Here is a 24,504-nt window from a genome sequence, read left to right as displayed (position 1 = left end):
CCAATCGGCTTCGGACAAGTAGGAGGGGAGGGAGACGCAGAAGCAAGCAAGATGGCGGCGGCGGCTGCACAGGGAGGGAGAACTGGTGGTGGCGGAGGCAGTAGTGGGGCTGGAAGTGGTTCCAGCTGTGGGACAGGCAGTAGCCGCAGCGGCTTGCTGGACAAGGTGAGAAGTCGGTTCTTGGGGGCAGGCGAGGCCTGGGGACGCCCGGGAGGCGGCGAGCCCCCTTTCCCATCCTCGCCCCCCCTTCTGCGGCTTCCCAGGGGGAGTGCTCGTCGGGCCCACAGTGGGAACCCTACGGGCGCTTATAGCCAGCTCCCTACACACCTCAAACCCGGGCTCTCTCCTCTTTAGGACTTCTTTACTTCTCGGAAGTGATCGGTCCTTAATGCCGGCCACTACAGCTTCTTAGGAATATTCGATTATTCTCACATTTCAGTGCAGCCATCGCTTTTTCCTTGGTGGTGCTGGGGGTCACTGTTGAATGTGCCCATTTCACCGACAGGGAATTGTGAATCCTGACTGAATGAAAGCCGCTGTTCGAAGTCAGTAGCCTCCAATCTCCCCATCACGACCGCCACACTTGCGTGCTGCTACATATTCCAGAGTGCTTTGGGCCTTTTGCTTACTGAAGTTTCTAGGCGTTTTACCTCGATACGCCGAATACTGAGCTTCGAGTATTGACTTCCCCTACGCGCCGACAGGAAACCTTTAAGATTTATCTTTTTTCCTCTCTCCTTCACCCTCCCCCTTCCTTCCCTTCCCCCTCCACGCCAAGTGCCCTAGGTGAATCGTATTCATGAGCTTGTTACCTGCTCAAGCTTACCTCTTCTTCCCCTCTACCCATCCAGTTGTGGTTTTTTGTTTTGTTTTTTGTTTGTTTCTGTTAATGTGGTCCTAACAACAAGGGTTTAAAAGAAAAGAAAAAAAGGCAGATTCTTTTCCTGGGTTGGCCCTTCTTGCCCTTTGCATAGCATCTCGAGAGAAACAGTTGCGTGTAGGTCTGGGTCCTAGTACTGGTTCTGCCTCTAATTAGCTGTGTGACCTTGAAATGTGCTTGTTCTCCCTGTGTTTTGTTTCCTCATCTGTAAAATGAGGGACTTAGCCTTAATGTACCCTAAGGTTCCTTCCAGTACTCTCATTGTAGGGCCCTAAGCCAGTTTGATGAGAAATGTTAAGCATGGGGTCTTTAACATAGTAAATAGTCAGGATTGTTTACTTTAATTGAAAACAGCTTTCAGACTTCTCTGTGCTTAACACATGGTAGGTGCTTAAGAAATGAATACATGATCATATTGAGGGGCTTGGATCCAGATCTTTTTGCTTCTCTTTTTGGGTGTCATTGGTTTTGAATTACATGGTTCTCACACTCTTAACCCTTCTTAAGAGATAGGAACATGTTCTGGGAGTTGGGATGGTAAATCGCTCCAAGGTGTGTGAAAGTGTTGAGAATTGATGGTCATTTTCATACACAGATCCTGCCTTCCTGCTGGGTGAACACCTCATGGCCTATGTTTATTCTGTCCCATTGAGTGTTCTTGCTCTTTGCTCCACTTGGATCATCACCAGCAAACATTAAGCATGGACAGTCTGCTAAGGCAGTGATTACTGAAAAGTGTATGGCATCAGTGCGTTTTGGAAGAACCTGCGTTTGGGGGTCATAAGATTTGGGCTTTGACATAGATCTGCTAGTTTCAAACTGTATGAAGATTGGCAAGTCATTTAACCTCACCAAGCTTTCCTTTCTTCACCTGAAATATTAGGGTTTTGGGGAGAATCAAATGAGATGATATACGTTAATGATCTCTGTAACCTATAGTATCTAATACAGAGGTGTAATGGCAGAGGAAAAGAATCAAGAATCCTACTGCCAGAAAGTACTCAGTATAGCTGAGTATAGGACATGGGGTACCCAAAATATTAAACATAAAACTATTTGGTATTCACATGTGTACTTTTTAGAGAAGTTAAAGTGAGAGAATGATCCCTGAGATCTAATTGATAAGGGGATGAGAGCCCTAGGGAAAGACCTCATGTTTGAGAGTGGAACTGGGACCTTATTTTGAGAGAGAGACAGAGACAGACAGCCTACCAGTTAAGAATGTCCTTGAACAAAGGTACACGGTGCCTGATGTTTCTCAGGTACTGTTGACTGACTGTTCTCTAAGACAGGGGTCCCCAACCCCCAGTTCCTGTTAGGAACCAGGCCGCACAGCAGGAGGTGAATGGGGTGCCAGCGAGCAAGGCTTCATCTGTCACTCCCCATCGCTCGCATTACGGCCTGAACCATCCCCGTCCACCCACCCCAGTCTGTGGAAGAATTGTCTTCCACAAAACTGGTCCCTGGTGCCAAAAAGGCTGGGCACCGCTGCTCTAAGAGACCTGTAATGACAAATAGGTAGAATCAGATGAAGAAGGGCATGGATTGCTTGAAGTAGAAGTAGGAAGGAAGCCTGTTGAAGGTTTTTGAGCCTAATATATAAAGTGGTTTTAGAAAAGTTATTCAAATAGTTTGGAGTGGTAGAAATTAGAAGTCTTCTAATAAATCTTCTCATACCATACTAGTATATGGGGTTTAATATAAAAAGAAAGACAAGTTTGAGTTCTAGTGCAGCATGTTAAAAACTACATGGTGTTGGATAAGTTTGATATCACTGAACTTAAATTTCCTTATGTGTACATTGTGGATGCCCATACATATGGTAGGCTTGTTGTAAATATTAAGTCATAATATTGGTAAATGTTCTTTGTACAGGGCTATAAAAATAGAATGATAAGGTGAGGAGAACCCTAACTTGAGTAGCAGAGATAGATAAAAGGCCTCAGAAAGGAGCACTTGGCAGAATTAACTAAGAAGTGAGGGGCCGAGAAGAGAGAAAATAAGTCAGGAGCTGTTTAGGTGCTTTTTCTTGGAGAACTTCATTTCAGCCTTACATTGAGGTGTTTTTCCTCTGAAGTCTCTGGCATTTATTGCACATGGGAATTCAGCTGTCACTTAATATGACATACTGTTTTATATTGTTCTACCAATTTGTCCAGTTTCCCATGAGACGTTCTCTATAGTGATCAACACAGAATAAATACTTGGAGCATTGAATTTAGCAGAGAAAAAACTTCAGATCTGCCACCCCAGTCTTCAGAAACTGCCTTAGAGGATGATGCCTCTATTTGAAAACTGAGGGTACTGTGGAAGAGAAAATGGGGAAAAGATGTTACTCTCAGTGGAGCAGGAGCTGAATGAATAGAGAAGCTTTTGCTCTGTGGGAATGAGAGGCTGTTACCTTACAGTTTCTTTAATTTGATTTGTCTTGATTTTTTTGGAGGGTTTTTATTTTATTTCTTGCAGCTTTGGTTTTACTTGCCATGAAGAAATGTAATAAAGAGATGCAAATGTGCTTGTAGTTTTCCCTAAGCAGATGTGAGTTTCTGCTTCTATGAAACTGACTTTGAGAACAAAGCAATTTTAGTTTCCTGATCTTAAAGATAGGTATGTAAATATAACCTTCCAGCTTCCATCACAGAATAACTTAGATCATTGCAGTAAGTTATTTTTCCCAAAATACATCAAAGCATTTTGTTCTACGTAGCAGGCTATAAAAATTGTTTGCTTAATTTGTTTTGGCTATTAAAATTGACATGTGGCATTAAAACATGCTTTCCAGAACTATATCCAAATTCTTTTAACCTCATAGTTGGATTTCTGTCTCCTGGCTGGATTTTTTTTGGCTATTAAAATTGTTTTGGCTATTAAAATTGACATGTGGTATTAAACCATGCCTTCTAGAAGTTATATCCAGGCCCTTTTAACTTCATATGTGGATTTCTGTCTCCTGGCTGGATGGTTTTTGGCTATTAAAATTGTTTTGGCTATTAAAATTGACATGTGGTATTAAACCATGCTTTCTAGAAGTTATATCCAGGCCCTTTTAACTTCATACATGGATTTCTGTCTCCTGGCTGAACTGTCAACCTGATCTTAAAGTACCCCTTTTATACCTTAGTAGCTGAGAACGTAGGTTCTGGAACCAGGCTGGCTGGCTGGTTTTGAATCCTTGCTCTGCCACTTAACAGATATATGTTCTTGGGCAAGTTAATAAATCTCTTTGTATCTCAGTTTCCTCATCTGTAAATTGGGGATAATAATAGTATTTACCTTAAAAAGTGGTTCCTGGCACATAGTAAGCACTCAGCAAAACATGTATAGCTGCCACTAACTAGCTTGTTACTCTGGATTTCAGCTTCCTTAGATAATATTTTTTATAACATACGAAGACTGTCTACATCAGACTTTCTTGGGGTTTTAGTAAAAAATAGAGATTTCTGGACCTCATCCCAGACCTGAATCAGATTCTCTGGGGGTGGGGCCTGGACAGCTGCATGTTTTCACACATAGCTGTTTATTTATTTATTTCCTCTACAGTTTAACAGGTTAAGAACTAAGGGGTTTTTTTCTTGTTTGGTTTTTAACTATTCTGCTTAATCAATAGTGACTTCTCGAAAATGTTTATAATGAAGAGACCTTGAAGTTCATGTGTTCAGCCTCCTCATTTTATAGACATGGACACATGGAGAGGGGAAGATGAAGCAACTTGTCCAAGAGCACACAGCGAGTTAGTTACAATTCCAGAACCTGGCTTCCCAGCTCTTAATCCAGTACTCTTACCTTACTTAGTACATTGCCTCTCATACTGGAGCAGACCATGTGCTAGCTAATGTAGTAGTGGAGAGAGCATCTGTTTTGAGGTTGGAAGACCTAGGCTGAAGCCTTGGCTTTGTCACCCACCAACGTGTGTCCTTAGACAGGTCTTATATACTCTTTTGCTCTCTTCGATGGGATCTTAGCTTGCCAGACTCGAACAGGGTAGTATGCCTGTACCCTAACCCAGCTCTGACAAAGAGGGTGAACAGTTTTATGGCAGTACTGTGATGTGTGTGTTTGTGTTTAAAGAAACAAGATGCAGGCTTTTAACACTGTTTTGCAAACTAAACTTTAAAAGCATCTCAAAACTCATTATTTTTGACTTCATCAAAATTAAAAACCTTTTTGTGTCAAAGGACATTATCAAGAAAGTGGAAAGACAGTCCACAGCATGAGAGAAAATGTTTGCAAATCATATATCTGGTAAGGGTCTAGTATCTAAACTATATAAAGAACCTTACAACTCGATAATAAAAAGACAAACCAGTTTTTAAAAGAATAAAGGATGTTGGAGTTCCCTGGTGGCGCCGTGTTTAAGAGTCTGCCTGCCAACGCAGGGGACATGGGTTCGATCCCTCCGGGAAAATCCCACATGACACAGAGCAACTAGGCCCATGCGTCACAACTACCAAGCCTGCGCTCTACAGCCCACGAGCCACGACTACTGAGCCCATGTACCACAACTACTGAAGCCTGCACTACTAGAGCCTGTGCTCCACAACAAGAGAAGCCACCACCATTAGAAGCCCACACACCGCAACAAAAAAGAACCTGTTATTGCTTCCCCAACATTGATTTTAAAAAAAGCAAAAAAAAGGATAAAACATGTGAATAGATATTTCTCCACAGAAGATATGCAGATGGCCAGCAAGCACATGAAAAGATGCTCAACACCATTAGTTATTAGAGAATGCAAATCAAAACCACAATGAGATACCAGTCGTATGGCTATAATAAAATAAGAAAAATAACCATTATTGGTGAAGATGTGGAGATATTGGAACCCTCCTACATTTCTGATGGAATGTAAAATGATGAAAGTTAAGAAGAGTTACCATATGACTCAGCAGATCCCACTCCTAGTTATAAACTCAAGAGAATTGAAAATGTGTGTCTACACAAAAACTTGTACACATGATCACAGCAGCATTATTCACAATAGCCAAAGGGTGGAAGCAACCCATAAAAGTGTGGTATATCCATGCAGTAGAACATTATTTGGCCCTAAAAAGGAATGAAATACTGACACATGTTACAACATGGATGAACCTTGAAAATGTTATACTAAGTGAGAAAAGGCAGTCACAAAAGGCCACATATTATATGATTCCATAGATATGAAATGTCCACAATAGGCAGATCCATGCAAACAGAAAGTAGATTAGTGGTTGCCAAGGCTGGGGGTGGGGTGGTAGTAATTGGAGTGACTGCTTATGGGAATAGGGTCTCTTCTGGGGGTGATGAAAATGTTCTGGAATTAGATGGTGATGATTGCACAACCCTGTGAGTATAATAAAAACCACTGAATTGTACATTTTAATTTATTTTTAAATTTTATTTATTTATTTTGGGCTGCGTTGGGTCTTCGTTGCTGCGCGGACTTTCTCTAGTTGCGGTGGGCGGGAGCTACTCTTTGTTGCAGTGTGCAGGCTTCATTGTGGTGGCTTCTCTTGTTGCAGAACACGGGCTCTAGGCGCGTGGGCTTCAGCAGTTGTGGTGCACGGGCTTAGCTGCTCCGTGGCATGTGGGATCTTCCCGGACCAGGGCTCGAACCCATGTCCCCTGCATTGGCAGGCAGGTTCTTAACCACTGTGCCACCAGGGAAGGCCAGAATTGTACGTTTTTAAATGGTGAGTTTTATAGGTGAATTAGATCTCAATTTTAAAAACATTCTTTTTATTTTTACAGGGTTTATGGAGTAACCTTTAAAGCTTCAAACTATTATTTTTTTAACTATTTACCACTATATACACAGTGGTATCAAAGATTTTAACAACCTCTATCAGCTCAAGTCCCTTCTTTAGCTGTTGCCTGCACCATCTCTCTGTTCTGACCTCCGTCTTGTCAAATCGTAGTGGTTTTTCTTATTACCTGGCCTTAAGTATTTGACTCATCGATCACTTCTTTCTTGAAATATTATCTTTATGTGGGCTCTAGAACACCACTTGCCCTGGTTTTCCTCTTTCTCCACTTATCTGTCTTTATTGTTGTTATTTTTTCTTCTGACTTGTATCAGCAAGCCCCTGGCCCTCTCCATGTACACTCATCCCAAGGAGATAAACAGTGTCATGGCTTAAATTCCATCTTTAAGTTGATGACTTCCACATTTATATTTACAACCTAGACCTCTCCTCTGAGCCCAGATTTATATGTCTAAATGCTTGCCATCTCCACTTTGATATCTGTTAGGTATGTTAGACTTAAGTAGCCAGATCCAGTCTACTTACCTCCAGTTACTCTGGCGTTGCCACTGATACTCATGTTCATAATTATCGTGTGGTCATTTCTAACTTCCAACTTAACTCCAGTGATAACTGCAGCCAATAATAAGCCACTATTAAGCAAGTAATTTTCTTTGCAATATTTCTTGCCCATTTTTATAAAAAATAGATGGAAATTGAAGATTAAGTATGTTGCCAGGAGCTATAATATCTCTCTTTGAGATATCCTGGTATTTCTTAATCGGAATCTAAATTAGATGACAGTAAGCATTCTCAAGACAGACATCGTTTGCTCCCCAAATTGAACATTTTTTCCTTATTTTGAATTTACTGCTTTCTGATCTTTTGCAAAATGAGTGCATATGGGAGGTAGGGGTACGTATTTCCAACTCAAATAGTATCTCAACTTCTGAGTCTGCCATCAGTTTTCATAATCTTATTTTGGTTTAGAAAATTCTGAAGTCAGTGTAACTGTAGAGCTTAAACATCTCAAACTCATCCTATACAAATGGGTATTTCTTCTTTTTCCTCCTCTGTTTCTTCTCTTGGAAAACAATATGACAGCTCAGAGAGTTATCTAAGCCTGAATTCTAGTAGAATGGTCATCTCTATCTTCTCTCTTTGATGTTTCTTGTAACTAGTCTGATGTTAAGTCCTGCCAATTCTACCTCATAAATAATCCCCTTTCATCCCCTTGCTGCTGCTCTAATTCAGGCCCTGCATCTAAATCAGGCCCCATCTGATGTGTTTATCTCCATTGTTACTCCCCTCCAGACCATCTGCTAGGTTGCCACTAAAAATGACTTTTTTAAAAAACATAAGTTTGATTGTGTTGTTCACCTGCTTAAAATATTCTCCACTGCTTGTTTCAGAATAAGGTCCCAAGTCCCCTAGCCTAGTAAATAAGGCCATCTAGGATATGCTCCCTCCGTCATGTGCCTCATCTCCTACTGCCTTCCCCCTTTGTAGCCTACATCCACTTTGTAAACTGAGAGAGACCAAAGAAGAGAGAAAAAAGGTCTATTAATTTTTCTTAGAGCCATGCTCAGTTCTTTTAAAATCAGAGCAGGGTCCTTCCATTGGCACAGCTCACTTCTGGTATCCTTCATCTCTTCAGTGTGAATTTGAGGAATCCTTTGAGTCTTACTGCCCAGTTGTCAAGCTAAGGAACTTTATGAAGCAATCCACGGAGGTCTTTATCACTGCATAACTTTACTTCTGTTTTCACTGCTGTTAAAATCTTTATATTATTCAGATTTGCAGTGGAGAATAACTGAAGTGAGTCTTTGTAATGTTCTATCAAAGCCATCAAATGCATAATTTTTGTGTATAGTTCGTCATCCAGGTCTGGCATCAGTCAGTGTGCTGGTTTGATAAAGTGTTTTATGTTGATAGTGGCAGGGAAGTAATTTCTTTAAGATAGGACTTTTTGAACTGTATTTTCAGTCAAATAGCAGTTGGTTTTAACTGGAGAAAAATGGAAAATTCCAAATATTTTGTATCCTGCAGGTTTTGTTGGCATATTCAAGATTAAAATCTTTTTAAGATTTTTTTTTGTTATTAACTATAACTTATTAGACAAGAATCAAGATACTTTGTATGGCTGTCACTTCAGCAGTCTATGTCCTTTTGTTTTTATGGCTAATAATTCCTTTCCTTATATTTTGTGGGAAGCAGTGTAGAATAATGAAAGAGCACAGGTTTTGAAATTATGAAAACTTGATTGAGTCCCAGCTTTACCACTTCCTAGCTTTCACCTTGGGCAAATTTCTTAAACCCTTAGTGTTATCTGTAAAAGGAGGATGCTAGTCAGTTTGGGCTGCTCTCACAAAAATACCATAGACTAGATAGCTTAAACGACCAAACTTTATTTCTCACAGTTTTGGAGGATGGGAGGTCTGAGATCAGGGTGCCAGAATGGTTGGGTCTAGTGACAGCCCTCTTAACTGGTTACAGACAACTTTCTTGTATCCTCACATGGTTAAAACAGAGTAAAAGCAGATTCTCTCATGTCTTTTTATCAGGGCACTAATCCCTTTCACGAAGGCTCTACCCTCATGACCTAATTACTTCCCAGAGGCACCACCTCCTAATACTGTCACATTGTGGTTTAGGATTTCAATTTACAAATTTGAGTGGTGGGAGGAGGGTGGAGATGATGGACAGGGGCTGGAATAGTAAACCAAGAAAAGAGTAAGTCATGGTACCTAAGAAAAGGGGGATTAGCCCAAGAGAAGGTTAAGGGAACTCCCCGGGTCATAGTAAAGGGAGATTCCAGGATGACAGTTAATACAGCAGGACTGGAAAGAAATCCACCTAGATTGAAGCAGTCCAGAAGGCTCCAAGAGAGATTTCTCCAGGAAGATGAAATTCACAGAATGCTGAATATGATTGCAAATATTGAAAGGAGAGTTAAACAATTGAGGGAGAATTTGAGAATATATTGGTGAGAAATACCTTGTAGGATTAAAAACAGCAACAAAAACAATAGTAGCTCCAAGAAAAGCAAAAAGCTATGCAGGAAAGAAAAAGTAATCCTAATATACATGACTCATCTGTGAATAGCATTTATGGTCATATTGTAACCTCCAAATAATGATCTAGCAAAAACTAAGGTATAAGACCAAATCAATATTGATCTACTATAACTATATTAAAAAGATGGTGAGGGAGGAGCAGGAAAAATAAATGAGAAAGTGGCAGGGGATGAAGTGGTTAAATCTCATCTTTCATAGTGAAAAGTCAATAGATTTAATGCTGAGAACTGAAAATAATAATATAAACTTTTTTTTTCCCCCAGAGATGTGGATACCCAAAAAATCAGCCAAAGGAGTTGAAATTAGTGCCTGTCTCTGGAGAGTGGGAAATGACAATAGAAAGAGTCTTAAGGGGAGGGGAAGCAGGACTGCTATTTTTTTTTTATAACTTACAGAACTCTTTAAACCATGTATATATATGTATGATGTTGGTGCAAATAATAACTAAGTCAGTCAATACTTGTGATTGTTGATTGTGCTCAATATACACATATCTATAATACACAGGAGGGAATGCAGGGAAGAGGAATTGTGTGCAGAGTTACCACATCCTTACAAAAGGAAGGTAATTTGCACTTAGGGTTGAGGAAGAGAAGAGTGAGGAAAAGAAGATAGTCCTGAATAGCAATAGAGAGTACATGACCAGGATCGTACATTTTAGTTGATGGGCAGTTTTTGAGAATGATGGAAAATGTCCATTTTCCTGCCTTTTTTTCCAGATGTATCTCTGTACTACAGCAGAGATGCTATTTGCTTCGATATAGGCTAAGGTTTTTCATTTACACAGAATGGATGATGCTCCTATCTCTTCAGAAATCAATTATAAACTTTCTTGTTTATGTAATTCACTGGAAATGTTCCTGTGCCACTTACTGAAGATCCTTCTAGGTACCAGTGGAGTTAGAGCTGAGACTATTTTAGCACATGTTGTAATGGCTTCTTCTCTGTTTTATCCCCCAAGATTGCCAAGAAGTTATCCTCTGAATTGTAGAGGCAAGTTTCTTTTCTGTGATGCACTGCAGGTAGTGATGGGTGGCTGGGTTTCTCTGAGAACATAATTTTTTTTTTTTTTTGGAACGAGCCAAAAAATTTTTAATGACTTTGATTCACAAATAATTCAAATTCTGTTATGGATTCTGGCTATACCAGTTCTTTCTTTTGCTTGCTATTGTCAAAATGGGATTTACTAAACTAAGTGTAAGCAAGCTATTTAGCTAGATAGCCTGTGAATTTCTTCTTGGTTCAATTTGTATTTTTTAAATTAAGTGTCATGTTTGATTTGTAGGCTGGCAGGCTATGAGAATCATCATTACAACATGCTTCCACTAGTAATTTTCTCAAAGAAAATTCTTGTTTTTTTGAGACATAAAGGGGAAAGCCTTGATTGAGTTTTAATCACTTGAGGTATGACTGTTTTAGTTAATGTTTTTTCCCCCAACAAACTTCACAGGATAGTTTTTCTTTTTTGTGTAATAGTATATACAATCACAAAATTAAGTTTGATGAATTATATTTCTACACTCCTTTAAAATCTTCTCACGTTTTACAGATGTTTGTTCCATCTTTATTTCTTGTATGCAGCATCTCTGAACTTGTTCTCAGTCAGAACAAAGTCATGTACCTAACTGGTGACAGGACTTAGTTCAAAATGTTCTTTCCAACAGACTACACTGGATTTGCTGTTTTCCTACAGTTAAGACATGCTGATAAAATATAAAAGTTGTTAGCAGACAAAAATGTATTAAAGGAGACCTTTGTCATTTTGTTAGCATCCGAAAGTTCATGGATGTATATTGTCTGGATTTTGTAGTCACAGAATGAAAGGATGAACAAGTGCAATTCCTTTCTATTCCCACATTTTTGTAAAATGGGGATGGGATATTTGAGTTCACACTATAGTCTCTGCAGCCTATGTAAGTGTTCTGGTTTTGGCCGTGTACATTTGACTTTCTAGCATGGAGACTGGCAACATCATACGAGTACCACCAGATTCTAGTGACCTAGTCTCCTTCAACTTCATTTTCAAGTGTTTTGTCTTTTAGCTGTCCAACATCAGAAGAGAGAATAAATGTTATATATACTTGAGAATGCTCTTAAGGAAGTAGTTCATTTTACTTTTAGTAAGATGCCATATCTCTTAACGCACAACTTATCTGTTTGATTTACAGTGGAAGATTGATGATAAGCCTGTAAAAATTGACAAATGGGATGGATCAGCTGTGAAAAATTCTTTGGATGATTCTGCCAAAAAGGTACTTTCTTTGGGGGTGGGGAGCGGGGAGTCTGTTACTATGTATACAGCTGATGGCACATCTCTTGCAGGGTTTTTTCCTTCTATGACTTAGAATGACTTTAGTTTTCAGTGTTAGGAATTGAGCCAGAAAGCATTTTCTAAAATCCTTACAGTGTATATGGGGGAACAGGTGTTAAAATATAATTGTTAGTTACCTCAAATTTCTCTTCAGAATCTCTAATTTTTGAATTCCAGAAAGCTGGTAGTCTATCATTTTTGAGGTTAATTAGCCTAGAGGCAAGAGGGTTGAGGGAATATAGGGCATTCAGCCATGATGGGTCATCTCTGTATTTTAAAAGGGAAAAGAAAAGTTTAGCTTCATTCTAGGGAAATGAGGATTTAAAAAAAAAAATGTATGAGAAGTTGATGAACTTTTTCTCTGGGATCTTTGTAAACAGGTTGAATATATTTTTGCTCAGAGTGGCAAAATTCTGATTGGAGATAACAACTTGATCATTTATATGATTAACATAACTTTCATCATGGAAATTAAGAATAAAAGCAGATACAAAGAGGGAGGTATTCCTATTAGCTTGCTTCCTTCTTCTTCTCACTAGGTACTTCTGGAAAAGTACAAGTATGTGGAGAATTTTGGTCTAATTGACGGTCGCCTCACCATCTGTACCATCTCCTGTTTCTTCGCCATAGTGGCTTTGATTTGGGATTATATGCACCCCTTTCCAGAGTCCAAACCTGTTTTGGCTTTGTGCGTTATATCATATCCTTTAAGCTCAGGTTTGTTTTCTACTGACAGTTTTTTAAAATCTCTACTGGTACTCTTCTCTGCTCCTTACAAAAAAACAAACTTTCATCTTGGGGCCTGCTCATGTTATGATTTAACATTATGAAATGTAAGCATCTGTAAATTTATGTCATAATTATCATTGATATTTTAGATTCAATACAGTTATTTTATCTTTAATTCTGTTTAGTTATTAATGTAGAGGTTATAATCCAAGTGTGGGCACCTAATAGGAAAACACATAGGAATAGTGAGACCCAGCTCTTCTCATTTCTAGCCTAGAACTTAACCCATTAGACCAGGTTGCTTCAAGCCACTCATGCCAGGGTATAGGTATACCTCACTTTATTGCACTTTGCTTTATTGTGCTTCATAGATAGCGCATTACTTTTTTTAAAAATTGAAGGTTTGTGGCAACCCTGTGTGTTGAGGAAGTCTGTTGGTGCCATTTTTCCAACAGCATTTGCTCACTTTGTATCTCTGTCACATTTTGGTAATGCTCACAATGTTTCAAACTTTTCCATGATCATTGTATTTGTTATGTTTGTTATGTTTGTTATATTTGTTATTTATATTTGTTATTTGTTATGGTGATCTGTAATCAGTGATCATTGATTTTACTATTGTAATTGTTTTTTGAGGCACCACAAACCACACCCATGTAAGACAACTAACATTTTAATGGATAAATGTTGTGTGTGTTCTAACTGCTCCAGACCAGCCATCTCTCCATCTCTCCCTCCTCTGGGCCTTCCCTATTCCCTGAGTCACAGCAGTATTGAAATTAGGCCAGTTAATAACCCTTCAGTGGCTTCTGAGGGTTTAAGTGAAAGGAAGAGTTACATGTCTCTCACTTTAAATCAAAAGCTTAGAAATGATTAAGCTTAGTGAGGAAGGTGTGTTGAAAGCTGATATAGGCCAAAAGGTAGGACTCTTGTGCCGGTTACCCAAGTTGTGAATGCAAAGCAAAAGTTCTTGAAGGAAATTTAAAGTGCTACTCCAGTGAACACATGAATGACAAGAAAATGAAACAGCCTTAATCCTGATATGGAGAAAGTTTTAGTGGTCTGAATAGAAGATCAAGCCAGCTACAAGATTCCCTTAAGCCAAAGTCTAATCCAGAATAAGGTGCTAACTCTCTTCAATACCAAGAAGGCTGAGAGGTGAGGAAGCTGCAGAAGAAAAGTTTGAAGCTAACATGGGGTGGCTCATGAGGTTTAAGGGAAGAAGCCATCTCCATAACATAAAAGTACAAGGTGAAACAACAAGTGCTGATGTAGAAGCTGCAGCAAGTTATCCAGAAGATCTAACTAAGATAATTAATGAAGGTGCCTATATATACTAAACAACAGATTTTCAATGTAGGTAAAACAGCCTTATATTGAAAGAAGGTGCCATCTAGGACTTTCATAGCTAGAGAGAAGCTTCAAAGGACAGGCTGACTCACTTGTTAGAGGCTAATGCAGCTGGTGACTTTAAATGGAAGTCCTTGCTCATTTACTATTCTGAAAATCCTAGGGCCCTTAAGAATTATGTTGTATCTTCTCTGCCTGTGCTCTATAAATGGAACAACGAAGTCTGGGCAACAGCACACCTGGATGACAGCACATCTGCTTACAACATAGTTTACTGAATATTTTAAGTCCACTGCTGAGATCTACTACTCAGAAAAAAAGATTCCTTTCAAGATATTACTACTCATTGACAATGCACTTGGTCATCCAAGAGCTCTGATGGACATGTACACCAAGATTAATGTTGTTTTCATGCCTGCTACACAACATCCGTTTTGCAGCCCATGGATCAAGGAGTAATTTCAACTTCAGGTTTTATTATTTAAGAAATACATTTTGTAATGCTGTAGTGCCATAAATAGTGATTTCCTCTGATGGATCTGGGCAAAGTAAATTGAAACCTTCTGGAAAGGATTCACAATTCTAGATGCCATTAAGAACACTTGTGACTTATGGGAAGCAGACAAAATATCAAACGTTAACAGGAGTTTGGAAGAAGTTGATTCCATCCCTCATGGATGACTTTGAGGGGTTCATTACCTCAGTGGAGGAAGACACTGCAGATGTGGAAACAGCAAGAGAACTGGAATTGGAAGTGGAGCCTGAAGGTGTGACTGAATTGCTGCAATCTCATGATCAAACTTTGACAGATGAGGAGTTGCTTCTTGTGGATGAGTAAAGAAAGTAGTTTCTTGAGCTGGAATCTACTTCTGGTGAAGATGTGAAGATTTCTGAAATGACAACAAAAGATTTAGAATATTACATTAACTTAGTTGATAAAGCAGCAGGGTTTGAGAGAAGATTGATTCTAATTTTGAAAGAAGTTCTGTGGGTGAAGTGCTATGAAATAGCACTGCATGCTACAGAGAAGTCGTTCATGAGAGGCAGAGTCAATGAATGCAGCAGACTTCATTGTCTTATTTTAAGAAACTGCCATGGCCACCCCAGCGCTCAGCAACCACCACCCTGCTCAGTCAGCAGCCATCTGAACATTGAGGCAAGACCCTCCACCAGCAAGAAGATTACTACTCGCTGAAGGCTCAGATGATGGTTAGCATTTTTTAGCAATAAAGTCTTTTTTAATTAAGGTGTGTACATTGGTTTTTTTAGACATAATGCTACTACACACTTAATAGACTACAGTATATGTAAACATAACTTTCATATGCCCTGGGAAACAAAATTTGTGTGATTCAGTTTATTTTGACACTCCTTTATTGTGGTGGTCTGGAACCAAACCCGCAATGTCTCCAAGGTATACCTGTTTTAGGAAAGGATCAGATTTTGGAGGTTCAGATCTGTGTCAGGTTTCCTTGAAGCTGAGGGGCTAGACCGGGAGTTACTGAGCATGAGGTATAGGTGTGGCTTGTGTAACAGCTAGAGAACCTGGGTTTGAAATTTCAAGTTGTTTTTGTGATAATTACTTTTTGGAGACTGTTTGAATGCTGCTTACTTATAAATATGAGTAATACACACTCAGAATTATTATAAAGATCAAATGAGAGATTTTATACTATATTTAGAATATAAAGTTAAATATGTTGATAGTTTTCTTGTGGTCCCCACTTCCTCCTCCCCAAGTCAATCTATACATACTGAACTTTTCTTTTTAACTTAAAAAATATATTGAATGTCTTTCCATATTAGTATATATAGGACTACCTCATTCTAAATAGCCACCTCGTGCTATTGCATGTCTGGTATGTACTGATATGTACTAGTTGTTGAAAACAGATCATTTTGGTAGGCAGTTTACTTTTCATAACAATCTTACAACCACCTGAAATATTTCTAAAAATTCCACTTTGGGGATTTTTCTTCAGAGGCAGTTAGAAAGCCATTGAATAAAGCAGGTCCTGACCAAAAGTGGTATTATCCAAATTGATCTCAGATTATAGTCACAGAATTTGCACCTTGACTGCTTACAGTATCAGATAAATCATCCCAGTATGAACTTTTTCACTATTAAGGCAGTTCAAAAGAATATGCCATAGGTTCTAGAGACAGTTCTCAAAAGAGTTCCAAAGATCTTTGAACAATGACAGCAACCTTATTATAATCATATGGCCTCCCAAGAGAACAGCCTTGATGGAATTTCATTTGTTTGATTATATTTGTTTAAAACAAAACGTGATCTTGCCATTTTTATAATCATGTCATTTTTATACGTAATAATAGTACCATTATAAATGTCTTCTGTGTGGTGTACACTAAAAATATATATACCATCACTAAATCTCATGACAATTCTAAAAAGTCAGTTCTATCCCCATTTTAGAGGTGACAGTATTAAGCCTTGGGATAAGGAGTAATTTGTCACGGTTACATTGGTTAAAAGCCAGAGTTCAAATCTAGGACCACTTTACTCCAAAGCTCATACTTTGTACTATACTTTCCTGCCTGTCCCTTATATAAAATTTAAATGACACATGTACACAAAGCTCTTTTGCCAGTTTCTGGCACACAGGTACTCAAGTATGATAGTTAATACTGTCAAAAACTGAGTATAATAATAAGCCTACATGTATGGAGGAAGTAGTTGTCCTTCTCGTAAACTAAATTGTGGTAGTCGCCCAGCTAGCTCATTTGGTAGAGCATGAGACTCTTATAGTAAACTAATTTGAAGTCAGTTTTCCTCTTTTAATGACCCTTGAAATTGGTTGAGTGTGGTCAAGTCCACTGTGATTATTAGTTTTGTATTGTATGGAGAAATAAGCACAAGTCTTGACAAACTAGGTAATAGAGGATCTCTTTATATATGTTGTCCTTGAACAGAAAGATGAGAGCTGATTTATGCCCTGTACCTTTTTCCTTTCTTGTTGTTTGAGATGTTCTTTGCAGAACTAACCAGAGAGAGCCTTGCTTCTCTTGCATAAACATAAGGATGAAAATGAAATAGTTAAATTTTCAGTGTTTTTACAGCAAGACAAAACTGTCTTCTTTAGGCCTATCATTATGAAAGTTTTTGTAGCCCTTGCTTGTCAGTTTGTGCTATTTCTCTTTTGTGTGTATTTTCCCCTTAACTTGATCTGAACCTATTTTGTGATGATGGGGATCCTGACCATTTATACCTCATATAAGGAGAAGAGCATCTTTCTCGTGGCCCACAGGAAAGATCCCACAGGGATGGATCCTGATGATATTTGGCAGCTGTCGTCCAGTCTCAAAAGGTATGACTATCCTCACAGATTCTTAAATCCTGATGTTGGGTTTTCTCTGGGTGTTAGTCATTATCAACAGACTATTGTATACCTACTCTTTGCAGATCATAGTGCTAGTCATATAAAATGAAGAAAGGATTGTGAACTAGAAGGTTTTCCTTTGTATTGCACTTCTGAGATTCCATTATCACAGAAGTGCTCTGAGGATAAATTGTGGGAGAAAGTATGTTGGTGGAAGAATAAAGAATGATTTTCTTTTTCCTTGTGGCCAATAAACTGAGCCAGTTAGAAGAACTATAAACTATATATGTATCTGTAAAGGCCAAAGGTATGAAGTCAGTTGTCTTTGAAGAACCCCATTAGCTTCTGTGTCTTCTGTCAACCTGACTGCAGTCTGTGGAATCAGGAATCTCTGAAACAATGCACTGGGCAACTCAGAGAAGCACAATTCAGTCAGCAATGGGTGTAACTTTGTGCAGCTGACACCTCAGGTCTTTCTAGGTATCTAGAACTGGGTTCAAATTCCAGCTTGTCTCTTTCTAGCTGTGTGGCTTTTCGTATATCAGGTAAACTATTTGAGCTTTAATAGAGTAAAAAATGATTCGTACAGTTTTTGTGAGGATGCCAACTGGTATATATAGTTGACTCTTGAACAACAAGGGTTTGAACTGCGTGGGTCCACTTATACATGGGCTTTTTTTTCCAATAGTAAATACTGAAGTACTGCACAGCCCATGGTTGGTTGAATCTGCAGATTCGGAACTGTGGATACAGAGGAACCACCTATATGGAGGAGTGACTATGAGTTACATACACATGGATATTCAACTGCGCAGAGCATCAGCACCCCTAACACCCTCTAACACCCTCCCCCTGCCCCCACAGTGTTCAAGGGTCAGCTGTATACCAACCATTATGAAAGATGGCATCTGTTGAGCATTTACTATATACTAGGTATTGTGCCAACTGCACCGTCTCATTTAAACCTTAGAACAACCCATTTTAAAGATAAGAACCCAGGTCCAAAGGGTTTAATGAATTATTCCAGGGTTATAGAGCCCAAAAGTGAATCTAGCCACATCTGAACTCATGCTCTCAGTCACTATCCTAAAAACACATGGTATAGTTCCTAGCACATAGTAGGCTCTCAAATTTTAAGTACAGTTACTCACATATATGAAGGTAAGTATAGCATCAACGCCAAACAGCCTCTCATTACCAGCTTGTGGAGATATCTGTAAGGAGGAGCAGACCTTCATTCTGATGTTGCACCTGAGTTCTTATCTCCTGGCAGGACTCATAGCTGCCATTTTGGTCTCAGCTGTCATAAATCTGCACCCTGTGCCAGGCCCCTAAAGCAGAGTTTCAGAATTCTAGACCCTAGCAACATCTTGATTTCATTATTTACATGCTGACTTAAGTATCTTTTAAACAGCTTTATTGAAATATAGTTCCTGTACCATATTTCACCTATTTAAAGTAGTTCAGTGGTTTCTAGTGTTTTTAAAGATGTCTACAACCATCACCACAGTCAACTTTTATTTATTTATTTAAGTTTTGGCTGTGTTGGGTCTTCGTTGCTGTGCACAGGGTTTTTTTAGTTGCAGAGAGCGGGGGCTACCCTACATTGCGGTGCGCAGGCTTCTCACTGAGGTGTCTACTCTTATTGCAGAGCACTGGCTCTAGGCGCACAAGCTTCAGTAGTTGTGGCACGCAGGCTCCAGAGCGCAGGCTCAGTAGCTGTGGCACACGGGCTTAGTTGCTCTGCAGCACGTGGGATCTTCCCGGACCAGGGCTCGAACCTGTGTCCCCTGCATTGGCAGGCGGATTCTTAACCAGTGCTCCATCAGGGAAGTCCCCTACAGTCAACTTTAGAGCATTTTTATCCTCTCCAAAAGAAACTCTGTACCCTTTAACAATCATCTCCCTATCCCCTCATTCTCCCAACCTGAAGTAACCACTAGTCTACTCTGTACATTTTCCTGTTCTGTTTATTTCATATGAATGGAATCACGTGTAATATGTGATCTTTTGTAACTGGCTTCTTTCACTTAGCATAATGTTTTCAAGGTTCAGCCATGTTATCAATATTTCATTCCTTTTTATGCCAAATAATATTCCATTGCATGGATATACCACATTTTGTTTATCCGTTTATTAGTTGAGGGACCTTTGAGTCATTTCCACCTTTTGGCCTTTAAGAATAATGCTGCTGTGAACATTCATGTACAAGTTTTTGTGTGGACAAATTCTCATATAATATACCTAGGAGAGGAATTGCTGTATCATATGGTAACTCTTTTTAATTGCTTGAGGAACTGCCATACTGTTTTCCAAAACAACTGCACCATTTTACAATTCTTCTAGCAGTATATGAGGGTTCTGATTTTTTTCACATTCACTGCTGACTTTTACCAACTGCCACATTGTTGGTGCCTGTAGAAAGGAAATATGCCACCTCTGTTCCTTCTTGCTGTAGTGAAATACAGGCTCACTCCTCTTTCCTTAGAGGTGGCTCCTGGCTCATTGGCACTCTCTTTAACATAACTCCTTTCAGAAGGCTTGATTGATGATTTCAGTATCCAAGTAGATGATTACTCCAGTACTCTGGCCTCTTAGTTTTACTTCCTCTCCTCTGATTATCTTGTTTTCTGCCATGTCTTAAATACTTATTTCCCTGGACATACCCTAGATCTTGCTATTACTGATAACTAATTACCTTCAATAACTTCATTTTTAAGTATCCCACTCTTTGACCAGTGCTTTATATTTTTCTAGTTTATCTCCTTCTTGTTCTCTTGTCCCAGCAGTTCTTCAGCCCCAGTGGCATCCATAATCCATTGAGCCTACCACCTTTGCCCTGGTCCTCTTCTCTTCATTGTCTCACTTCCTCCTTACCTAGCTTAGATTCCGTGGCATTTCTGTAGTGCAGTTACTCTCTCACTGTCCTAGAGGATCTTTCATACCTTCTTCTGTATCCTCAAACCTCTTGCCCTCCTCCCCCACTTCACTCTCAGCTTCTTTTGTTTCTGGGAAGATAGCAGCAGTCAGAATTCTCCCATCATTATCCACTCACAGTGCTCATCATACTCTACCTTCTTTCTCAGTTCCTGTCTGAAGCCTCTTCTCTATTTGTCCACTAGATTCTATCCCTTCTCATTTACTTGATGTTTCCCTCTCTGCTTGGTTATTCTTCCTGGCATACAAATGTGTTGTAATTTCTCCCACCTGAAAAGTTGTTTTTCTTTTCACACATTCTCCTCACATGGTCTTCTCATTTCTCTGCTCCCCTTTTTTCTTCTCCCATCATCTCTTGGATTTGCATATCTTCACTTCTCTTTCCTCATTGTATTTGACCTGTCAGCAGCATTTGAACAGTGGATCACTCTCTCCTTGTTAAATTTTTTTTTTAAAGTAGGCTTGTAGGATACTGTAATCTTCTAATTTTCTTCTTACCTTAGTCTCTGTTCCTTAGAGTCCTGTGTGATTCTTCATTATCCCGTCTCTGAATTTGAAATGCCACTAGTGCTCGTTCCTAGCAGCTCTTCTCTATCTGTATTCACTTACTATGTGTAATCTTATCCAGACTTTCAGGACTTTAAATACCTTCTATAATGATGAAGATCTCTAAATCTGTATTTTCATCCTAGACCTTCTCCAAACTCCAGCTATGTCCCAGATTTCTGTTTGACATTAGATCCTAATAAGCGTCTCAAAATTAACATATCCAAAACCTAACTCTGCTATCCCTTACCTAAACCTGCTTTTCCCCATCTAAATAGATGGCAGCTCCATCCTTCTAGTGACTCAGGCCAGAACTCTGGAATCATTTTGACTCCTTTATCTCAATCCTTTGAATAGGTTGTCAGCAAATTCTGTCAGCTCTACCTTCTAATTATATTCATTCTAACCACTTAGTATCTCCACTGCAGCCATCATCTCTCAATTAGGTTACTGTAATAATGTCCTAATGGACCTCTGCAGCTGCTCTCCCTGCCCACAGTCTCTTTCCAGTACAGTGGGCAGAATGATCCTTTTAAAACATCAGGCAGATCAACTCAATCCTCAGCGCAAAATCCTCTCACATAAAGACTGAAATCCTAAGCATAGCTTAGAAGTCCATGCTTATCTATTCTCTGCAGCCCCACACCCATGGACACACACTCCGCATCTCCTGTGGCTTTTATCCTGTCCCTCTCCATTCTGTTTGCATTGGCCTCCTTTCTGTTCTTCAGACATTCTGGGCACGTGCTTACCTCAGGGCCTTTGCATTTAGTGTGTCCTCTGCCTGGAATATTCTTTTTCCAGATAGCTTGTTCTCTTACCTCTTTAGGCTCTGCTCAAACATCTGCTTAGTGAAGACTTTCCATATTTAAAAGAATATCATAATTTTTATTTTATTGTTCCCTCACACAGCAAGATAAAAGTCTCAAAAGACACATTTGTCTGTTGTGTTCACTGATGTATATCCTTAGCATCCAAAACTGCCTGACATATATGGTTAGTCCTGAATAAATATTTGTTGAATTAATGAGTAACTTTTTAAAAATGCATTAGATCGTGTCCTGCCATCAGAGCCATGGAACTGAGCTCAAAAGTCCAAAAATTACTGTGATATCAGTTAGCAGCAGTTGATCAGAGCTTGAGAAAAATTTTTGAGGTGTTGAAAATATTCAAGGACCTTTACTCCTAGCTATCCAGGTTGGAAGTAACTGGCTAGACAACAATTTATTGAGCTGTGATTTTTTTGAGCACTGGTTAATGATAGGCACTGTTATAACCATAACAGTGATCCTGAAAAATAGGTGGTGCTTTTCCTGTTTTAAACATGCAGAAAAAAGCAGAGGCTCAAGCCTCTGCTTCCTCTAAAGATAATACCAGCCTGACAGTCCACCGAATATGCCCTAATTAAATGGAGACAGAAACAGGTGCAGTTGCGGGGAGAAATGTCAGCCTGCCAGGGGTTGATGTTATAAACCCTCTTGAATAAGTAGAGATAGTAAAAGCCTTCAAGATACCTTAAGGTGTAGCTAAGGGATCTCTGGAGTTCATGTAGTAAAAGATATCCCTGACCTGGTAGAACCTGGAACTAGATTGATTACAGGGAACAAGGACTGAGCAGCCTGGAATTGGGGAACATCTGTGAAAACAAGGGTTCTTCATTTATCAATAAAAATTTGATTGCCCAACAAACTCCAAGCTTAGAATAGAAAATAAGACAAAATCCTTGCCCTCAAGAATCCCTGAGACAGGGACTTCCCTGGTGGTCCAGTGGTTAAGACTCCATGTTCCCGATGTAGGGGGTACAGGTTCGATCCCTGGTCAGGGAAGATCTCGCATGCTGCATGGTGCAGCCAAAAAATTTAAAAAATAAATTTCACAAGTGATACGTGAAAATTTAAAAAAAAGAAGAATCCCTGAGACTAGTGAAGAACAAAAAATACGTAATTATCATTTCAATAGGTAATTTCACTGACAGCATAGGAGCCTGTCATTAGACCTAGCAGATGATAGGCACTGAGTAATTGGGTTGACTATTAATTGACGGTGCATGGATGACAAAGGCAAGACATCTAACCCAGTTTGGGAAGGTTTTCCCAGAAAAGTTCATGCCCAAGTATGAACTTAACAAATGGGAACGTTTGTTACAGACAAATTAGTCTCACTAATGAGTGAGACTGGAGAAAAGTGTCTACTAGGAGTACTCTTCTAGCATAACAACGAAGCAAAGCCCAGCAGTGAGAGAAGATGGTCCGTGTGGTTTAACAATCTATGACAAGGTAAAGGAGGCACATAGTAATTAAATCAGGGAAGACATGGCAACGCCTATGAACCAGAACTTCTATCCTGAAGGTGCCCTGGAATTTTTTTTTTTTCTGGAAACGATAATGTTGTATGTTCCCTATATCACTGGTAGCCAGCTCAGCCCTATTTTTCAAAAACACTTGGTGCTCTGTTGTTACTGGCTGAATGTCTGTGTTTGGTTTTTGATTTGTTATCTTTGCTTAGGTTCGATGACAAATACACTCTGAAGCTGACCTTCATCAGTGGAAGAACAAAGCAGCAACGGGAAGCCGAGTTCACCAAATCCATTGCTAAATTTTTTGACCACAGCGGGACCCTGGTCATGGATGCATATGAGCCTGAGATATCCAGGCTTCATGACAGTCTTGCCACAGAAAGAAAAATAAAATAGCCACTTCTAAAAGCAGCCATCTTTTGGCTGGATCATGCTGAATTGAGGGGTGAGGGAGAAAGAAACAGAACTTAATATGGATAAAGTAAGAAATGTAAAAAATGTCAGTTTTGTCTTGAAATTTTAGTCCATTCTGTATAAATAGAATTTTCTAGCTCAGATATGAGAAGTTGTAGCTCTGATATCTAGCTGTAGCCTCTTTGGTCTGCTGATTGCATTGTTTTGATTTGCTTTTCTGGAAAAGCATTTTTGCTAAAAACCATACAGACTTCCTCCTTCATACCTAGCAGTACTTTATATAGTATAGCTTTGTGTCATGCAGCATTTGAAGACTCAGTTTTTTAAACTGTTAACCTGTTGCTGACTTTACTGTGTTAATTCCCATTTCAACAGCTGTTTCCCTTAATTCAGAATACAACTTCTTGTGTATGACAGTTTTCCTTCACACACCATTTTTGTGGGTGTGTATATATCTGACTTGGGGAGAATTGGGGAAAAAAACCCACAGCTTTTTAATTTGTTTAAAAGAGACTTTCTGCCTGTTACATTTTGTGCTCTTAACCAATTAAAGAAGCCAATGGCATTTTTAGTTTTATTTTGTCTGTTTTCCACTAGTATATCCCTGTTGATTTGTTTGTGCCCTTTATCAACTGCCATTTTCTAAAATTTTTTTCAATAAAAGGAAAGAAGATGTGAAAAAATGGAGTCATGGTCTTGATGGAAGGAACAGAGCAGCACATGTTAACAGTTTTACTGCTATAGGTTCCTTTTGTTTCTAGGCTGTTTCACTGGTCAGAGGCCCTTGAGAACCTGTAGGTGAAGAACTGCTAGCTTTCCAGTGGTAACAGTGATGACACTCAGTACTTACTTTGTGCCAGGTAGTGTTCCAGGTACTTTACATGTATTAACTCACTAGTGCTC

The 24,504-nt window shown here is 39.3% G+C and overlaps 1 protein-coding gene across 1 annotated transcript; it reads left to right on the top strand.

Moving 5' to 3' along the window:
* The first annotated feature begins 8 nt into the window (after positions 1-8).
* Positions 9-24,178, top strand: SPCS2 (signal peptidase complex subunit 2). Its single transcript, XM_004327910.4, has 5 exons — positions 9-165; positions 11,846-11,929; positions 12,528-12,688; positions 17,262-17,396; positions 23,397-24,178. The coding sequence occupies exons 1-5, from the start codon at positions 52-54 to the stop codon at positions 23,581-23,583; spliced, it is 681 nt and encodes a 226-aa protein (XP_004327958.3). The 5' UTR covers positions 9-51; the 3' UTR covers positions 23,584-24,178.
* The last annotated feature ends 326 nt before the right edge of the window (positions 24,179-24,504 follow it).

This window comes from Tursiops truncatus, chromosome 8, assembly GCF_011762595.2.
Source record: "Tursiops truncatus isolate mTurTru1 chromosome 8, mTurTru1.mat.Y, whole genome shotgun sequence".
In the NCBI taxonomy this organism is placed as follows: Eukaryota; Metazoa; Chordata; class Mammalia; order Artiodactyla; family Delphinidae; genus Tursiops; species Tursiops truncatus.
This window is presented reverse-complemented; position numbering and strand designations above follow the sequence as displayed.

Bases quoted from the DNA above. Each gene is read 5' to 3' on its own strand.
- SPCS2 (XM_004327910.4), top strand. From the start codon at position 52: ATGGCGGCGGCGGCTGCACAGGGAGGGAGAACTGGTGGTGGCGGAGGC. The intron at 11,930-12,527 runs GTACTTTCTTTG...TCTTCTCACTAG, and splicing joins TGGATGATTCTGCCAAAAAG to GTACTTCTGGAAAAGTACAA. The intron at 17,397-23,396 runs GTATGACTATCC...ATCTTTGCTTAG, and splicing joins CTGTCGTCCAGTCTCAAAAG to GTTCGATGACAAATACACTC.